Source organism: Glandiceps talaboti, chromosome 23, assembly GCF_964340395.1.
Source record: "Glandiceps talaboti chromosome 23, keGlaTala1.1, whole genome shotgun sequence".
NCBI classification, from domain to species: domain Eukaryota; kingdom Metazoa; phylum Hemichordata; class Enteropneusta; family Spengelidae; genus Glandiceps; species Glandiceps talaboti.
In genome coordinates this window covers 14,916,325-14,937,499 of record NC_135571.1, presented here as the reverse complement: position 1 = coordinate 14,937,499, position 21,175 = coordinate 14,916,325, and the positions used below count along the sequence as shown (strand labels likewise).

General features: G+C 35.8%; 1 protein-coding gene across 1 annotated transcript; it reads left to right on the top strand.

Annotated features, from left to right (window-relative positions):
- Positions 1 to 379: 379 nt before the first annotated feature.
- LOC144452594 (rab-like protein 2A) lies at positions 380 to 20,545 on the top strand. The gene is made up of 7 exons (XM_078143716.1): positions 380 to 495; positions 1,563 to 1,592; positions 4,020 to 4,099; positions 4,831 to 4,910; positions 6,629 to 6,838; positions 8,090 to 8,173; positions 17,291 to 20,545. The coding sequence occupies exons 1-7, from the start codon at positions 395 to 397 to the stop codon at positions 17,384 to 17,386; spliced, it is 681 nt and encodes a 226-aa protein (XP_077999842.1). The 5' UTR covers positions 380 to 394; the 3' UTR covers positions 17,387 to 20,545.
- The last annotated feature ends 630 nt before the right edge of the window (positions 20,546 to 21,175 follow it).

Genomic DNA, 21,175 nt, shown 5'->3' with positions numbered 1-21,175 from the left:
GCTAGACGTTCGGGCTTTCTTTCGATACTATAAGCGAACGAAGTTCGTAGTGAGGGCTCGCCCGAACCGGTCGTGTGTCGTATTGTATCGGAAGACCATCCGAGGTCTAGCAGATAGACTATTTATATGAAGGTTGATGAATGTACAAATGTTGCGGAATTTTAAGTGTGTATTCTTCATGGATGAGGCTTTGGAATTTATCTGGATATTTAATTTATAAGACAAAGTTATCACAGTTTCTCCTTCAAAAATCAATGTGAAACAATCAAGATATGTCAAGTCTGTGTTTGTAACTCAATACAAACGCTTTCTTTCTGTATACCGCCCTCTGTCGTCAAATTATATTATGGTCTTGATCATTTCCCAGCATACATAGCGCACATATTTGGTAAAGATGGCGGAGATCTCAGGTACAGACCCGGAAAACGCCACAATCGACAGGGAGAAATCAGTAAAAGTAATATGCCTAGGTGATTCAGCTGTAGGAAAATCGAAGTAAGTAACCATGTTGTGATAATTTATTGACAAGAACAATAAATTAAATTAAAGCGAGTGACGTTCACACAAACGTAAGATCCACAGCGTTTCCTTCGTAACGGACTAACGCTGTGTCACTATGTGTACTTCATTCCTTCACAACAACAGTTTTGCCAAATTGTGGTCAAATGGCGTTATTTGACTCGATAGTCGAAAAGCTATAATATAGTGTTCTTTCCAAACGTCAAATGCAGTTTCAGGTCATGGCATAAGAACACGGTACGAAATTTACCCGTTAACGGTTAAGTAATGTTGTTAAGGCCACCCCACTCATTCATACATTTATTGAACTACACGGACTCCAGAAATTTGAATAACTTTATCTCTTTTCTCACAGGAAATGATTAAATTTCTTCAGACTTACAGGGATGGCATTATATTACAACTCTATTTATTTATTTATATATAATATTATATTTATATATTTATGGATGCTGCCCCCCCCCCCCAAAAAAAAAAAAATGAACAAATAAAATTTAGACTGCAGCATGATATAAGAAAACAGAGATAGAGTAAATTGTAAATAGATTTAAAGAATGACAACATTTTTTTTGAATTAGTTCGATAGTGAATGTGTAGTGTAGTGTAGTGTAGTGTAGTGTAGTGTAGTGTAGTGTAGTGTAGTGGAAATACAACTTACATTTGTACATGTAGTTTCAAAAAAAATCTTTGATGGAACATGGAGACACATAAATAAGCACAGACCATCACAATCTCTTTTTCACAATTGTGTCAAGTCAATACTCACCTTTCCTTCCCAACCACACAGTGACACATCAATTTTGTGATTTTGTTCCTTTTTGTGTTATTCTTTGAGATAAATGTGATTATACATGTAGGTGTACAAGTCCTACCCAGTTACTAGTTACAGATATACTATATTGATATAAGTGGAATACAATGTAGTTACCATCTGTAAACAAATTGTTCACCTTGTAAGTTACATTAACTTTCTACATTTAATAACTTTGAAGAGATTATAAACGTTAGTTCTAAAATATTTGTGTATGTATTATTGATTACAGGTTGGTGGAAAGGTTTCTAATGGATGGATAGTATCCTTTATATATATTGTATACAAAATATACGTTTGTTTTCTACATGTACCTCAGCTCCTGTCATTTATTTGTCTTTGTTCTTCAGTATTTATGTCTGGCTCAGCTTGCCAACTTCATCAGCATTGACTTTCTATCTTTACTTGTGTTGGTAAACCTCCCCAAGGCTGCATGTTGTTCATCATGTCTATCTGTCTTGTGTGTGTGTCTATTTATGTGTATCTGTCTTGTGTGTGTGTCTATTCATGTCTATCTCTCTTGTGTGTGTCTATTCATGTCTATCTTGTGTGTGTGTCTATTCATGTCTATCTCTCTTGTGTGTGTCTATTCATGTCTATCTCTCTTGTGTGTGTGTCTATTCATGTCTATCTGTCTTGTGTGTGTGTCTATTCATGTCTATCTGTCTTGTGTGTGTGTCTATTCATGTATATCTGTCTTGTGTGTGTGTCTATTCATGTCTATCTGTCGTGTGTGTGTCTATTCATGTCTATCTCTCTTGTGTGTGTGTCTATTCATGTCTATCTCTCTTGTGTGTGTCTATTCATGTATATCTGTCTTGTGTGTGTGTCTATTCATGTCTATCTGTCTTGTGTGTGTGTCTATTCATGTCTCTGTCTTGTGTGTGTCTATTCATGTCTATCTCTCGTGTGTGTGTGTCTATTCATGTCTATCTCTCTTGTGTGTGTGTCTATTCATGTCTATCTCTCTTGTGTGTGTGTCTATTCATGTCTATCTGTCTTGTGTGTGTGTCTATTCATGTCTATCTCTCTTGTGTGTGTGTCTATTCATGTCTATCTGTCTTGTGTGTGTGTCTATTCATGTCTATCTGTCTTGTGTGTGTGTCTATTCATGTCTATCTGTCTTGTGTGTGTGTCTATTCATGTCTATCTGTCTTGTGTGTGTGTCTATTCATGTCTATCTGTCTTGTGTGTGTCTATTCATGTATATCTCTTTTGTGTGTGTCTATTCATGTCTATCTGTCTTGTGTGTGTCTATTCATGTCTATCTCTCTTGTGTGTGTGTCTATTCATGTCTATCTGTCTTGTGTGTGTCTATTCATGTATATCTCTTTTGTGTGTGTCTATTCATGTCTATCTGTCGTGTGTGTGTCTATTCATGTCTATCTCTCTTGTGTGTTTTAAAATTACAAGAAGGATCACACTTAACTCATTTTATTTTGAAGACAAAACAAAGGTAGTGTAAATTGTTCTTAATACTAAGTATTTGAATTGGTTTTTATTCTGTGCAATAATTTCATGTATATTTTGTGTTTTGCAAGTGTGAATATATAAATACATGTTGTAGACCGTCATGTAGACAACTTGTTAATATTTGTACAAAATGTATATATAGACTTGTTACTGTATAGAGATTACCATGACAACCAGTCTTCTATTAAATTAAATTCTTCTGTAGCTAAGCAATAGCAGTGTTTGGGCTTAGTTTTACTGGCGTTAAACCCAGAGAGATTACATTGATATTTTTCTCTTTTGTATAATAGAGAAAAAACATACTTTTCACACAAGTTATTCACTTTTTTCCAATGATCACTGCTGATCCATGGACAGTGTTATATCTGACACTCACAACTCAATATCAACCAGACTTGGCACACATATCATATGCTATAGGGGCATATGGATACATCTTTATTGTGCAACCTTGACCAGTATGGATGAACAATATATTTATATTTTGGTTAAAATTAACATAAAATCTTCCATAACTCAAAGAGATTCATGTAGAGATTCAATTCAAGTGTCTTCCCCTGTGTTCAGGACTCAAAATATGCAGATGCACCTTGCTACTAGTTCTATGCCTGTTAATTTTGCCCAATGCTAGGAAGATTTCAAAACAGATTGAACCAATGGTTCATGTTAAAGTCTGTCAGTCTGTCTGTCTGTCTGTCTGTCTGTCTGTCTGTCTGTCTGTCTGTCTGTCTTGTAGATGATGCAAGCGATTTTGATATTGACTTTACTTCTCAAACCACAGGGGATAAAATTGGTAATGATTCTAAAAGTGTTAGTCAGCAAATTGTGGGTTGGTAGTCCTAGCAACCATGACCATGCTCTTAGCAAAAGTCAAATACATGTAATAGGGTTTATTGAAATATAACACAAGGGATGGGTTACCAGGGTAGGCATTTTAATAAACATTAAAATCCCCTTGCTAGTTTTCATTGTGAGAATTTCTTATGTAAAATTGACGTTTGACTTTCTCTTTGTTTTAATTATTCATCATCACTACCATTATACAGTTATACATAGACCCTACAATAACCTTTTACCTAGACTTAATATTCAGTATCATAATTTACCAAACATATGCAGTGTCTGTGCAATTGACCTTTGACCTTGCTTTATAATTCATAATGACAGCAGTCTTCAATTGATTAGTGTTCTGTTTCCTTGACAACCATTTTAACAGTCAACCTCAACAGTTATCAACATATGCATTAACTTTATTTCGTTACAATACAACTGTGGATGGCAAAGATGTGGTAGTAGGTAAGTCTGTATACTAACTTCTATAGGTAAGTATGTACAGTGATAGGGCTGAACAACACAACATACATGTACATGTACCTTACAGTGGTTTAGAAGTCTTATAGGACTGAACAACACAACGTACCTTACAGTGGTTTAGAAGTCTTATAGGACTGAACAACACAACATATCTTACAGTGGTTTAGAAGTCTGATAGGGCTGAACAACACAACATATCTTACAGTGGTTTAGAAGTCTGATAGGCTGAACAACACAACATATCTTACAGTGGTTTAGAAGTCTGATAGGACTGAACAACACAACATATCTTACAGTGGTTTAGAAGTCTGATAGGGCTGAACAACACAACATATCTTACAGTGGTTTAGAAGTCTGATGGGCTGAACAACACAACATATCTTACAGTGGTTTAGAAGTCTGATAGGCTGAACAACACAACATATCTTACAGTGGTTTAGAAGTCTGATGGGCTGAACAACACAACATATCTTACAGTGGTTTAGAAGTCTGATAGGACTGAACAACACAACGTATCTTACAGTGGTTTAGAAGTCTGATAGGGCTGAACAACACAACATATCTTACAGTGGTTTAGAAGTCTGATAGGACTGAACAACACAACATATCTTACAGTCTATGACTTGTACTTAGTACACATATTCACACAAACTAGAATTATCTTGACCAATGGTATTTATGACTTTCAACCTATCTTTTCCTTTTGTTGATAGACTTCTGGGATACGGCTGGTCAGGAAAGATTTAGTAGTATGCACCCTTCATATTATCATCAAGCACATTGCTGTATACTGGTAAGTTAGATCTATCCATCTACTTGTCTATCTATAGCACATTGCTGTATACTGGTAAGTTAGATCTAGCCATCTACTTGTCTATCTATAGCACATTGCTGTATACTGGTAAGTTAGATCTATCCATCTACTTGTCTATCTATAGCACATTGCTGTATACTGGTAAGTTAGATCTAGCCATCTACTTGTCTATCTATAGCACATTGCTGTATACTGGTAAGTTAGATCTATCCATCTACTTGTCTATCTATAGCACATTGCTGTATACTGGTAAGTTAGATCTACATTGTATCCATCTACTTGTCTATCTATAGCACATTGCTGTATACTGGTAAGTTAGATCTAGCCATCTACTTGTCTATCTATAGCACATTGCTGTATACTGGTAAGTTAGATCTATCCATCTACTTGTCTATCTATAGCACATTGCTGTATACTGGTAAGTTAGATCTAGCCATCTACTTGTCTATCTATAGCACAAGGGACAAGGATCCTGTAATTGATTGATTGATTGATTGATTGATTGATTGATCTATTGAATGATTACTTTTGTGGACTTTTTTCTTCTGTCCTTGGCTACTTTTCTGTCTTTCAGTTGTATAATAAGTCATATTCTGTCACATGAGTTTTTGTGAGATCACATGTAATGTACCATAGCAACCACGTGATGTACCATAGCAACCATCTAAAATATTGGTAGGCAGTGCCATAGTAACCATCTAAAATATTGGTAGGCAGTGCCATAGTAACCATCTAAAATATTGGTAGGCAGTGCCATAGCAACCATCTAAAATAATGTTAGGCAGTGCCATAACAACCATCTAAAATATTGGTAGGCAGTGCCATAGCAACCATCTAAAATAATGTTAGGCAGTGCCATAGCAACCATCTAAAATATTGGTAGGCAGTGCCATAGCAACCATCTAAAATATTGGTAGGCACTGCCATAGCAACCATCTAAAATAATTGTCCAAACGTAGCCTCAAGTAATTTCCCGGAAAGAAAGTTGTTGTTTCTGGCCAGGAAATGTTGCCTCAAGTGCAGGGAGAACAAATCATTTTATGAAATGGTGGTCCCTCGGCCAGTGCCTTAAAAATCCAGTGGTCCTCCTGAAAGAATTCATGGTCCCAGGTCCCGCTAATGTGAAATATTAAAACCTACCTATGAATCTGTATATTCAGACCACTTTTTAACATAGTTATTAACTGTAAGGTACTGGTCCAATGGACCAGACAAGGTAAAATTTGTGTGGTCAGCCCAAATAAATCGCTAGTCCCTGAACCCAGGACCAGTGGATTTGTTCATCCCTGAAGTGGTGTGACGACACAAATTTCTTTGTTAATCGTTCATGATTAGTTGTGTAGTTGTCTTCCCTGAAGTAGCAATTAATGTAGGGAGAGTTATTTTGTGTTTTCCCTTGGATCTGCAGTCTGCATTGGCTGGACAAACACAAGAAAAAAGAAGATCGAGGCATGGTAGTTAAGTGATGCAAACTCGGCAGAAAACAATTCTTTATTTTCATTGGCCTTAAAATAGGTTTACAATGGGTGCAGAGTTCACAAACAGATGAAATATTTATCATCATTTCAATTTCATCTAATATGGACATATCATTTTGAAATTTCACACACTAATGCACAGATGGATAAAGAGAAATGACATTTTGAATATTATACTTTCTTCAATGTCTTATAGTTTATTATGGTTATGTATTACAGGTATTTGACATTACAAGAAAAATTACGTATAAAAATCTTCCAAATTGGTACAAAGAATTGAGAGAGTACAGATCAGCTATCCCATGTATATGTGCAGCCAATAAGATTGATGTCGACTATAATGTAACAAAGAAAGCTTTCAACTTTGCCAAGAAACATAATATGCCTTTTTATTTTGTGTCAGCATCAGATGGTACAAATGTAGTCAAGGTAAGTTGTACAAAATGTACTGTGCTTATAACGTAGTTAGTTGTACAGTGCTTATAACATAGTAAGTTGTACAGTGATTATAACGTAGTAAGTTGTACAGTGATTATAACGTAGTAAGTTGTACAGTGATTATAACGTAGTAAGTTGTACAGTGATTATAACGTAGTAAGTTGTACTGTGCTTATAACGTAGTAAGTTGTACTGTGCTTATAACGTAGTAAGTTGTACAGTGATTATAACGTAGTAAGTTGTACAGTGATTATAACATAGTTGTACAGTGATTATAACATAGTAAGTTGTACAGTGATTATAACGTAGTAAGTTGTACAGTGCTTATAACGTAGTAAGTTGTACAGTGCTTGTAACGTAGTAAGTTGTACAGTGATTATAACGTAGTAAGTTGTACAGTGATTATAACGTAGTAAGTTGTACAGTGCTTATAACGTAGTAAGTTGTACATGTGCAGTGCTTATAACGTAGTAAGTTGTACAGTGATTATAACGTAGTAAGTTGTACAGTGCTTATAACGTAGTATGTTGTACAGTGCTTATAACGTAGTAAGTTGTACAGTGCTTATATAACATAGTAAATTATACTGTGCTTATAACGTAGTAAATTGTACAGTGCTTATAACATAGTAAGTTGTACATGTACTGTGCTTATAACATAGTAAGTTGTACATGTACATGTACTGTGCTTATAACATAGTAAGTTGTACATGTACTGTGCTTATAACATAGTAAGTTGTACATGTACTGTGCTTATAACATAGTAAGTTGTACATGTACTGTGCTTATAACATAGTAAGTTGTACATGTACTGTGCTTATAACAGTAAGTTGTACATGTACTGTGCTTATAACATAGTAAGTTGTACATGTACTGTGCTTATAACGTAGTAAATTGTACATGTACTGTGCTTATAACATAGTAAGTTGTACATGTACTGTGCTTATAACATAGTAAGTTGTACATGTACTGTGCTTATAACATAGTAAGTTGTACATGTACTGTGCTTATAACATAGTAAGTTGTACATGAACTGTGCTTATAACATAGTAAGTTGTACATGTACTGTGCTTATAACATAGTAAGTTGTACATGTACTGTGCAGTAACCCTTCAACTGAGTGTCTTCTAGTCTTAGTTATTCTACTAATAATTTTGCAAATTTTGTGCATTTTTTTTCAATTATACTAGATTTTTTTTCATCTGTACTAATAATCTTGTGAATTTTGTGTATTTGTTTTCAGTTATTTAGACAAGCCATTAAACTAGCTGTAGCATACAAAGAGAACTCCACAGACTTTATGGATGAAGTAATGAGAGAATTAGAGGTTAGTTAGTCAAAATACTGCCAATTGGCAATGTAGACAACATACACATGCAGTGGGAGAAACACAATTCAAACATGAAAACACCCCTACAGGATAATGGAACATCCCTTGAACTTTGGTCTAGTGGTTATATTGCATTACATAACCACACCCCCTTACCCTGTAAAGGACAGTGAGAATGCTTTGATATTCGGTGTGCATGTCCTTTTCAGGTTTGTTAATTCCAAATTGATTTGTAGAGAGTTTTTTTAGCTAATTTTGATAACTTTAAACTTCTTTGAAACCAGTGGTTGAATTGCTTTGATATTTGATATGCATGTTCTGTGGAGTGAGTCTATTCAGATTTGTTCATGACAAGCTACTATCAGTCATTTTCTATGTTTCCCAAATTCTTATGGTATTTTTGGTCAAAAATGATATTTTCAACTTCTCCAAAACTGATGGTTGAATTGTTTATTCAGATTTGTTCATGTCAATTTGATAGAAATCAGCAATTTTGGGGGTATTTTTGGTCAAAGCAAATCCATGCACATAGCAACAGCAAAGTAGAAGTACATATTGCAGTTTTGGGTGGACTAGTGAATAAACATTCAAAAAATGTGTGCAAAAATGCCTAGCAACTAGACCTCATTCATAGCAACAGTCAAATGGTGATGTATATTGCAAAGATAAATACAGGAACAAGGAAGCAAATGAATAAACATTCAAAACTATGCAAATTTACATAGCAATAAGACCATGCGTATAGCAAAAGTCCAATGATGATGTATATTGCAAAGATACAGGGATGGGTAGGCAAGTGAGTAAACATTTAAAAATGTATACAAATGTATCTAGCAGCATGGTCATGTCAATAGCAGTAGTCCAATGGTGGTGTGTATTGCAAATAAAACAACAAGATTAGTTAGGCTAGTGGATATATATATCCAAGAAAGTGGATACATGTCTGCCTAGCAACAAGACCACACCCATGGCAATAACCAAATGATGGTGTATATCATTGTAAAGATAACAACAGGGGTAGGCATATATCAGTGCAGGCAAGCTTAAGGTACCATTTTGGTGGACAAAGTTACCAAAAAATAAATTTCTCAGTTGGTATTATTTTCCACCCTAGTAGGAAAGTAGGACACCTAATGTCTATTACAGTTTATGTGAAAAGATAACTTTTAGCAAAATTTTTGAGATTCGGCCATGCTACGTTATAGTAATAATAATAATAATAATAATTCTTTATTGTATCTTTATCCAAATCAGACCTATTCACAATAAAGAAAGAAAATAACCTATGCAAATTGCCTACATAGGATGTGACATAATCAGAAATGGATAAAAAACTTACTGTTGTGAAGCAAATTCAATTTTTTAGCACCACTGAACTGAATGTTCAGTAGTGCTATAGGCATGGCAAAGTGTCTGTCTGTCTGTCTGTCTGTGTGTGTGTGTGTGTGTGTGAATGTGTGTAAACAACTTAAAGTCAAAAACTGCTGGACCGATTTCTTTGATATTTGGTGGTCATATTACTTTTGGTGTCTAGTTGGGAAATTGTTCAAATGAAAGTGATTGCATCAGCGATGTGGGATTTGGGTCCAAAAATGTGATTTTCCTTCAAAATCTTCTTTGTTCTCAGTGAACACCATGAGGGGATGTGTTAGGTAACGTTATATAATCACTGGGCAAAGTTCATATGCACATTCTAAATCCAGTTATTACAATAGGTTATGTAAATAAGACTGGTAAATATGCCCTTTCTTTCTTGGTGGAAATTTTACTAAGTTTGAAATGAAAATGATTGCAGCACGAGGGTGATCATTGGATCGCCCGGCGTCTGTCTGTGTGTGTGTGTGTGTGTGTGTGTGTGTGTGTGTGTGTAAACAACTTAAAGTCAAAAACTGCTGAACCGATTGCCATGATATTTGGTGGGTCCATTACCTTGGGTGTCTAGTCGGGAAATTGTTCAAATCAAAATGATCGCATCACAGGTGTGTGATTTGGGTCAAAAAATGTGATTTTTGGTCAAAAAACTTAAACTCAGAAACTACTGGGCAGATTGGTGCAAAATTTGGTGGGAAGATTCTTTAGGGGGTGTAAAGTAAGATTTGTTCATGACATGATGATTCCATCAGTGATATGCAAATTAGGGCTAAAAATGTGTCTTTTTGGTTAAAAATCTATAATTCCAAAACTACTGAGCAGATTGGGCTGAAATTTGATGGGGATGCATCTAGGGATGTATGGACGAAGATATATTAAGCATACAATGATTCCATGAGTGATATGCAAATTAGGTGTAAGAATGTTCATTTTTGGTCAAAAACTTAATCTCAAAAAGTACTTGGTCAATGAGCGTGAAACTTGGCGAGATGTTTCTGAAACTGTTATTCTGCAGATTTTCTTCAAAATATTTTGACCAAATTGGCCCTAGCGACCATGACCACGCCCTTTAGCAACAACCAAATGGCAGTATATTTTGGTCAAATAACAACATCATCTGGTAGGCAAGTGAGTAAACATTCAAAAAATGTGTGCAAATACCCTAGCAACCATGACCACGCCCATAGCAACAGCCAAACAGTGGTGTATTTCACAAAGATAACAACAGGGTTTAATAGACAATTGAATAAACATTCAAAAAATGTATGTAAATTTGCATAGCAACAAGACCACACCCATAGCAACAGCCAAATAATCACGTATTTTGCAAAGATAACAACAGGAATAGAAAGACAAATGAATAAAAATTCAAAAAATGTGTACAAATACCCTAGTAACCATGACCACGCCCATGGCAACAGCCAAACGGTGGTGTATTTCACAAAGATAACAATGGGGTTTAATAGACAAATGAATAAACATTCAAAAAATGTATGCAAATACCCTAGTAACCATGACCACGCCCATAGCAACAGCCAAACGGTGGTGTATTTCACAAAGATAACAATGGGGTTTAATAGACAATTGAATAAACATTCAAAAAATGTATTTAAATTTGCCTAGCAACAAGACCATGCCCATAGCAACAGCCAAATGATCACGTGTATTGCAAAGACAATATCAGGAATTCATACACAAGTGAACAAAAACATACATAAATGTATGCAAATATATCTAACAACATGACCACGCCCATAGCAACAGCCAAATGATAACATTTATCATAAAGATAGCAACATGGTTGGATAGGCAACTGGATAGTTATTCAGCAAATGAACACCTATTGTTAGCATGGACTAGCATATGGATAAACATTTAAAACTGTACAGTTGTGCTACAACGCCATTGGCGGTATTTTTTTGTTTTTAATCAAGTATTCTACTTAAATAAGAATGGTACAATAACTTTAAATAGTTGTCAATAGATGTTTCTTGATTAATATCCTGTTCTGCCACTCTCTCAGTTCTTAACAGCAATCATTGTCACTCTTTTTAGTACTGTGCTTCTGCAAAGTGATTCTGCAAGTGAATTATCCTGTTAACTTTGGCACAACACCTACATGTACATAGGATGTGACAAAATGGAAGAGCTCTTAAAAGGGAGAAAACTTTAATTTCTTTCAAAGTTTTATTTTTCCATCTCATGATGAAATTTAATTGCCTGGAAGATGTTAGCACAGAAAGTAGTCCAGAACTATGTGCTTAATACTAAGAAACTCAAGGAAAAGTGAATATTATGTGCATTATTTCTGAGAATAGTTACTTGTCAATGAGGAATATTAACCTTGGAGACCCTGTATTCAATGCATTCAGATAGTAATTTTTTAATGATGTAATAAAACTTCAAAAGTACAAGAAAACAGGGGTCACAATCTGAAACAGCACAACAGCATAATGATTTTAAGACAATTTTACCAGTCTTTCTAAGGAAGAAATATCTGAAAACCATCTAAAATAAATGGGTGGTATACTATTTGTTGTATTTTTTCAGTTTTGCATATTTTGTAGGATCTTTTTGTGTAATTGTTGAGAAAATAAGTGTTTCTGGTGTACAAGTCTTCTGAAAATCACAAATGTGCATGCCCCCTGCTTGCTAAATAACTGTATTAATTTTGACAGGATTTTTACTACATTGGACGTGACAAAGTTTCACTCAGAAAAGGGCTTCTACAAAACTGTTAAGTAACTGCTGAATATATAATAAGTTTCTTCTATTAGCCTTCATGCAAATATATTGAAAAACAGAAAACATTAAACCGGGTTTTGAAAATGGTCTGAATTGGGTACTTGTACAAGTCATAATCCAAAAAAAGTTTGAATTCATGTTAAACATAAAAAATTGGAAAATTTGCCTACCTAAAGGATGTCAAATTAGAAGTCTTCGAGGGAACGTAGCAGTAACTACAGTAGCTTTCCCTAATTCATCGCTAGGTGTCGTCCTTCCATAGTACTATAAAAGCCTGAAAAGGCTACCTTACGTCATTTACCTTTCTGAGCACCTTGTAGAGGTTCCATATCATGATAGCTGGTATGGTACCCTAGGTCATAAGCAACTTGTGCTGACCAAATTTAGCAATTAAGCTAGAATTTTGCTCAATTACGAGCGGTAATTTATATGCAACATAGTGCAAAACAATGGTACTAAGACCAATAAACAAGAGCACAAAGGCAGGGGACCAGTGGAACCTAAAATGAACAAGAATACTGATTATAACTGTTTAACACAGTAAATAGGGTAGAAAAGTCAACTCACCAGAAAATTGGCATCGGGCTGGGTGGGAGGGAAGAACGTAGTAGTTACTGCTACGTTCCCTCGAAGACTTCTAATTTGACGTCCTTAAGGTAGGCAAATTTTCCAAGTCTTCATCAGTTACTGCTCAGTAACTACAGTAGCTGATTACATAGCTGGATGCCTATTGGTGGGTTGAATTGTCAGTCTCCTGAACAGCCCTAAGTATCAAACGTCCAGTCTCTGAGCTGTCTGTATGACGGCGATAGAACCGTGTGAATGTAGATTCTGAAGTCCAGTCACCAAGTTGGAGAATCTGAGCAGTGGTTGCTCCCTGACGTATTGCTGCCGACGTTGCTGCTCCCCTAGTGCTGTGGGCTCTAAACTTATTTGTATCAATGCCTGCCCTAGCAAGTGTAGTCTTTATCCATCTTGCAATAGTCTGAGAAGTAACCTCATTAAAAGGTTTAACAAATGAAATAAATAATCTTGATGGTCAGGTTTTCCCCATTGTTACTACATAATCTCTTAACTTGGTAGTTCTCCATATATATGTAGAAACATAATATTTGACATCCAATGCCTTGTCACCAAAACTTGGACACTTCACCACCCGCGAAGGCCTGGTAACAGTTGATGTCTTGGTTAAACTTGGGATAACAAAAGTACATTGATTTCTCTGTCCGATATATTACAGTATCTTAAGTCCAAATTACTTAAAGTCTGTCCTCTATCTGAGGAGGTTAGTGCAATTAAAGTTGCAGTCTTAAGAGTGAGTTGCTTCAGGCTTAGACTCCTTGCTGGATGCAGTGACTTTAAATAGTGCAGAACTTTCGCTACACTCCAGGTTGTTGGGTAACGTGGTAAAGGTGGCCTAACACGAAAGAAACCTTTAAATAATCTTGTAATAAGTGGATGTGATCCAACTGGTTCATTATTAATGTGCAAATGTACAGAAGAGATAGCAGATCTGTATCCATTTAAGGTACTATATGCAAGCCTATGTCTATTGAATAACTCAGTAAGGAATTCTACTACCTGAATGACAGGACATGAAACGGAATTGGTATTCTGTTATACACACCAGCTAGCGAAGCGCTTCCACTTGCTGTCGTAGAGTCTAGAAGTCTTGATGCAGATTGCCTTGATGAGGATCTCTGTAGCCTGCTGTGAAAGTCCAAGACCTCTGTAGTGTGACCGGAGAGTTGCCAAACGGCTAGAGGGGTCAAACTGAACTTGGGTTGATTCCCTGTGTGTGGTTCCCTGAGTAAGTCTGTGCAATCTGGCAGAAGTACTGGGTAGTTGCTGGTTAACTGTAGTAACATTGGATACCACGGTTTTGTTTTCCATACTGGTGCTACAAACAGCGTTCTTGCTCTGTCCTGTTGTATTTTCCTTAGACATTTCAGTATTAGTAGATGTGGTGGAAACATGTACAACTCTTTCTCTGCCCATGAGAGAGAGAATGCGTCGACTGCAAAAGCTTTGGGGTCTAACTTCCATGACACATACAGGGGAAGTTGAGCTGTATTTCGACTTGCGAATAAGTCTATTTCTGGTAGGTGAAACCTGCTGCAAACCTGTCTGAAAAGGTCTGGTTTGAGTTGAAAGTCTTGTTGATCTGTAAATATCGTGGACTGATGGTCTGCTAATGTATTGTCTATTTCTGGTAAGTATTCTACTGCAAGGGTAATATTTTGAGTTTCGCACAATTGCCAAACTTGTAGGGCTACTGCACATAGTTCCCTGGATCTGTTCAAACATGATATTTAAAATACATAGGACATGACATTTCAGCTACATAGGACATGACGTTATGGAAAGGACATTTCTTTAATTTTTGGAAAAATCTTTTAGGGTACTCGCTGTTTTTGTTTGTACTATGAAAGGTCCACATCCAAGCTGACTGCTGACAGCAAACTGACTGAGCAGGTGTTTGCATGTCAGAAATATACCACATACATAGGAGGTGACACAGTGTTATGGAGTTACCATTTGTTTTCCAGTGAAATTCTGTAACAAAGTCACTGTACCCATGCAACACATGCTACAAATTGTTCATGCCAGTCCTAATTCAGAAACATTGTAGCAACTTTTTTTTCAGCAATACAGTGACCCAGTAAAAAGTGACATCATAATTGACCCCATTTTAGTAACACAGCAGATTCCATATTCTACTGTCTCTACCTATGACCAGATATACCATACACCTGTTTTGATATCGTTCTGCAAATCAAGTAAGGTATAGCAGACAAGATATATAAGTGAGAAAATACCTAGCCAGCACTAATGTTAGTGTGGGGAAATGTAAATATCTCATGCATGTTTTTAATTTGGCCACAAGTAACGCAAGAAAATTGTAAAAATTGGCCCTTTTATATGAAATTGAGAAAAATCCAGTTGTAAAATATTGTGAATTTGATAAATTACTGTGAAAATAGTAAATAATGTCTCTAATGACTGGTAATACATTTTCAAAAAATTATGTTACCCTAAGCTTGCTTGCGCTGATATACAAACATTTTTGTCATTAGGCATCAGGTACACCTTATTGGCTGAAAAAAGTGTATTTTACCCACCATAGATAATGACAACCATGATAATAGTGAACAATTGTCAGTACTCATAGAATGTACTCAGTACTCATAGAATGTACTCAGTAATCATAGAATGTACTCAGTACTCATAGAATGTACTCAGTAATCATAGAATGTACTCAGTACTCATAGAATGTACTCAGTAATCATAGAATGTACTCAGTACTCATATAACATACTCAGTAATCATAGAACGTACTCAGTAATCATAGAATGTACTCAGTACTCATAGAATGTACTCAGTACTCATAGAATGTACTCAGTAATCATAGAATGTACTCAGTACTCATAGAATGTACTCAGTACTCATAGAATGTACTCAGTACTCATAGAATGTACTCAGTACTCATAGAATGTACTCAGTACTCATAGAATGTACTCAGTACTCATAGAATGTACTCAGTACTCATTGAATGTACTCAGTAATCATAGAATGTACTCAGTACTCATAGAATGTGCATGTCAGAAAGCGTTAGAGGTGAATTAGTAATGAGTTAGAGGTGAGTTAGTAATAACTGAGCTAGGGGTGAGTTAGTAATGAGAGTTAGAGGTGAGTTAGTAATGAGAGTTAGAGGTGAGCTAGTAATGAGAGTTAGATGTGAGTTAGTACTGAGAGTTAGAGGTGAGTTAGTAATGAGTTAGAGGTGAGTTAGTTATAAGTTAGAGGTGAGTTATTAATAACTGAGTTAGAGATGGGGTAGTAATGAGAGTTAGAGGTGAGTTAGTAATGAGAGAGTTAGATGTGAGTTAGTAATGAGAGTTAGAGGTGCATTAGTAATGAGAGAGGTGAGGTAGTAATGAGTTAGAGGGGAGTTAGTAATGAGTTAGAGGTGAGTTAGTAATAACTGAGTTAGAGGTGAGTTAGTAATGAGTTAGGGGTGGGTTAGTAATAACTGGGTTAGACGTGAGTTAGTAATGGAAGTTAGAGGTGAGTTAGTAATGAGTTAGAGGTGGGTTAGTAATTAGAGCGTTAGAGGTGAGTTAGTAATGAGAGAGTTAGAGGTGCGTTAGTAATGAGAGAGTTAGAGGTGGGGTTAGTAATGAGAGTTAGAGGTGCGTTAGTAATGAGAGAGTTAGAGGTGAGGTAGTAATGAGAGAGTTAGAGGTGCGTTAGTAATGAGAGAGTTAGAGGTGAGGTAGTAATGGGAGTTAGAGGTGCGTTAGTAATGAGAGAGTTAGAGGTGAGGTAGTAATGAGAGTTAGAGGTGCGTTAGTAATGAGAGAGTTAGAGGTGAGGTAGTAATGAGAGTTAGAGGTGCGTTAGTAATGAGAGAGTTAGAGGTGAGGTAGTAATGAGAGTTAGAGGTGCGTTAGTAATGAGAGAGTTAGTGGTGAGGTAGTAATGAGAGTTAGAGGTGCGTTAGTAATGAGAGAGTTAGAGGTGAGGTAGTAATGAGAGTTAGAGGTGCGTTAGTAATGAGAGAGTTAGAGGTGAGGTAGTAATGAGAGAGTTAGAGGTGCGTTAGTAATGAGAGAGTTAGAGGTGAGGTAGTAATGAGAGTTAGAGGTGCGTTAGTAATGAGAGAGTTAGAGGTGAGGTAGTAATGAGAGTTAGAGGTGCGTTAGTAATGAGAGAGTTAGAGGTGCGTTAGTAATGAGAGAGTTAGAGGTGAGGTAGTAATGAGAGTTAGAGATGCGTTAGTAATGAGAGAGTTAGAGGTGAGGTAGTAATGAGAGAGTTAGAGGTGCGTTAGTAATGAGAGAGTTAGAGGTGCGTTAGTAATGAGAGAGTTAGAGGTGAGGTAGTAATGAGAGTTAGAGGTGCGTTAGTAATGAGAGAGTTAGAGGTGAGGTAGTAATGAGAATTAGAAATGAGAGAAATTTTTGAAAAAATGCTTTCATTTTTTTTGTATTCCAGAATTTTGATGATCTGAATTTATCATCAGACAGTGGACTTGACACAGCACCTAATTCAGAAGACAAGGAAGAAAAGGAGAATGAAAATACAGCGTGATAGGAAATGGTGATAACTAGTTAATACAAATACAGCGTGATAGGAAATGGTGTTAACTAGTTGATACAAATACAGCGTGACAGGAAATGGTGATAACTAGTTAATACAAATACAGCGTGATAGGAAATGGTGATAACTAGTTAATACAAATACAGCGTGATAGGAAATGGTGATAACTAGTTAATACAAATACAGCGTGATAGGAAATGGTGATAACTAGTTGATACAAATACAGCGTGATAGGAAATGGTGATAACTAGTTGATACAAATATGTAATCATATCAGACTGTGTTTGGGTTAACCACAGAAACATGGCAATGTTATTTCTCTTGTTTAGAATTTTTATAAAATGAAAGGGAAACGTTGATAGTTGTTCCTTGTTATTCTGTGTTATTAGCTAAAAACACTTGGGTTTTCTTTACACACAGACATGAGTTGTCAATTTTCATTTATTAGCGATATTTGTAAATTTGTCTGAAATTAGGAAGTTTACCATAATTCTGATTTGCTGAGATCATGAATGAGATATGCATCCTTTGATTTGATTGGTGCATTGAGTGTAGTACTCATGGTGCATTCTTGGTAACATTTCAATTTTTGTAAGGTGTCATCTCATTGGTTCTTGACATTTATGACACTCAAGAACATGTACATCTATTCATCCGTTCAGGTATTGTTGAAAACAAATACATTTTATTTTTTGGGTTGCACTGTACAGTTTGTGTTTTTGTAGTATTGTAATGTTAGATATATATATTGCAATCTTGTTTGTGTTCATTTTGTCTGCACTTCTTTACTCCAGTACTACAATACCGCATTGGACATCACTACAGTCACCAACTGACCAGTCATTATGAAAAAAATTTAAGTTTAAATGATAAAATGTTGCATCTCTGTAAAACCAATATACCAATTCTATTTATCTCTGGTTGTATTTACCTCACCCTATATAGTATTAAAAGAAAAGTCCAGTCAGACTTATTTCTGCCTTTAGTGCACTTGTATTTATTATTGCTATCAACTTAAAGGAAAAGTCCAGTCAGACTTATTTCTGCCTTTAGTACACTTGTATTGATTACTGCTATCAACTTAAAGGAAAAGTCCAGTCAGACTTATTTCTGCCTTCGGTACACTTGTATTGATTACTGCTATCAACTTAAAGGAAAAGTCCAGTCAGACTTATTTCTGCCTTTAGTACACTTGTATTTATTATTGCTATTAACTTAAAGGAAAAGTCCAGTCAGACTTATTTCTGTCTTTAGTGCACTTGTATTTATTATTGCTATCAACTTAAAGGAAAAGTCCAGTCAGACTTATTTCTGTCTTTAGTGCACTTGTATTTATTATTGCTATTAACTTAAAGGAAAAGTCCAGTCAGACTTATTTCTGTCTTTAGTACACCTGTATTGATTACTGCTATCAACTGAAATACAATTTTAGGTAATAAATAGTACCTTGGTAAGTAGTGCTATGGCACTTGACTTGTATTTTAGGCCATTTTGGGACTACAAAGGTTTATTTGAAATGTCCTGTGGTGACATTACATTTACACCTGACATTGATACAAAGAGTGTCAAGACTATAGATACTTTGTGTAACCTTATTAAGTGGTTATGTTATTATATTTCATTGCCAGCAGCTGAGCATAGTAAACTAGTACACTTATTGCACTCTTGACCCTCATTTCAACATAGTAAACTAGTACACTTATTGCACTCTTGACTCATGTACAGTATGTTCAGAATGTATGCAATCTGTCATACACTGTATATATACCTTCGCCACTTCAGTCTGTCACTTTCTAACACAACAGGCCACCAAGATTCTTGTCTGTTCATTTGTTCTTTCTCGCTTGGATTACTGTAATAGTCTTCTTTCTGGTTGTCCTAAGAATCTTATTAACAAGATACAGCATGTACAGAATGCAGCCACATGCCTTGTGTGCAAAGCCACAAAGTTTGACCATGTTGAACCACTTCTACACTCTTTGCATTGGTTACCGATCACCTCTCACATACAATACAAGGTGTCTTCTATTTGTTATGATGCATTGGAGGTGTTTATGCTCCCCATAGACAACTTAGGTCTTCTTCCGACTCCCGACATCCTAAGACACCAATTGTCATTAAGAAGCTTGGCGAGCATTCATTGACAGTGCCATATCTTGGACATTCATTGACCGATTTCTGTCAAACTTAGTAAATGGATAATGAACTATGACTTACATATGCATGTCAATTTGTTTTGGGATATGAAGCACTTTAGCCGACTTAGAGTCATTTTTGTGTCAAAAAATGTGATTTTTGTTTTAAAAAACTCAAAAACTAATGGACAGATCGGTCAGAAATTTGGTGGGAACATTCATAGGGGTGTTAGATTAAGAATTTTTCATTGCATGATGATTCAATCAGTGATATGCAAATTAGGGCTAAAAATGTGTCTTTTTGTTCAAAATTTTTTTATGCCAAAATTACTGAGCAGATTGGGCTGAAATTTAATGGATATGCATCTGGGGGATGTATAGATGAAGAAATATTATGCATATAATTATGTCATAAGTGATATGCAAATTAGGTGTAAAAAACGTGAATTTTGGTCAAAAATTTATATCAAGAAGTACTTGGTCAGTGAAACTGAAACTTGGTGAGATGTTTCTGGAAGTGTTATTCTGCAGATTTTCTAAATATTTTCACACAATTGGACCTAGCAACCATGACCATGCCCTTAGCAACAACAAATGGCAGTATATTTCGGTCAAATAACATCATCTAGTAGGCAAGTGACTAAGCATTCAAAAAATGTATGCAAATATCCATAGCAACCATGACCACGTCCATAGCAACAGGCAAATGGTGGTGTATTTCACAAAGATAACAACAAGGATTCTTAGACAAGTGAACAAACATTCAAAAGGTGTGTGCAAATATTCCTAGCAACAAGACCATGCCCACGGATCACATATATTACAAAGATAACAACAGTGATTAATAGACAATTGAATAAACATTCAAGTAATGTATATAAATGTACCTAGCAACAGGACTATGCCCATAGCAACAGCCATGTGATCAGATCTATTGTAAAGATAACGATATGTATTAATTGACAATTGAATAAAATTCAAAAAATGTATGTATGCAAATATCCTTACTAACCATTACCCTGCCCGTAGCAACAGCCATATGGTGGTGTATTTCACAAAGATAACAAGGATTTTTAGACAAGTGAACAAACATGAACAAAAAATGTATGCAAATGTACCTAGCAACAAGACCATGCCCATAGCAACTGCCAAATAATCACACCTATTGCAAAGAGAACAACAGGGATTAATAGACAAATAAATAAACATTCAAAAAATGTATGCAAATATTCAAATTTGGCTACAATGCCATTAGTGCTATATTTCTTATAATGCAATGCATCACACTACCATGGCTGGTGGCAATTCTCTGTAAACATCCATTGTAGGGGCTGAGTCACACTACCATGACTGCTTGCTTTTGTTATTATTACAAGACAGTCAGTGGTTTTAGAACCTAGTATACAGGCTAGGTAAATCTGGTAACATTTAACAAATAACTATTGTGCCCACTAGTCGCATGATGGTTGAATGGTTAGAATGGTTGGCTTGTAATCTATACATTGCTGGTTGTGTAGTCATGATGGTTGAATGGTTAGAGTGACTGACTTGTAATCTGTACATTGCTGGTTGTGGAGTCATGATGGTTGAATGGTTTGAGTGGCTGGCTTGTAATCTGTACATTGCTGGTTGTGGAGTCATGATG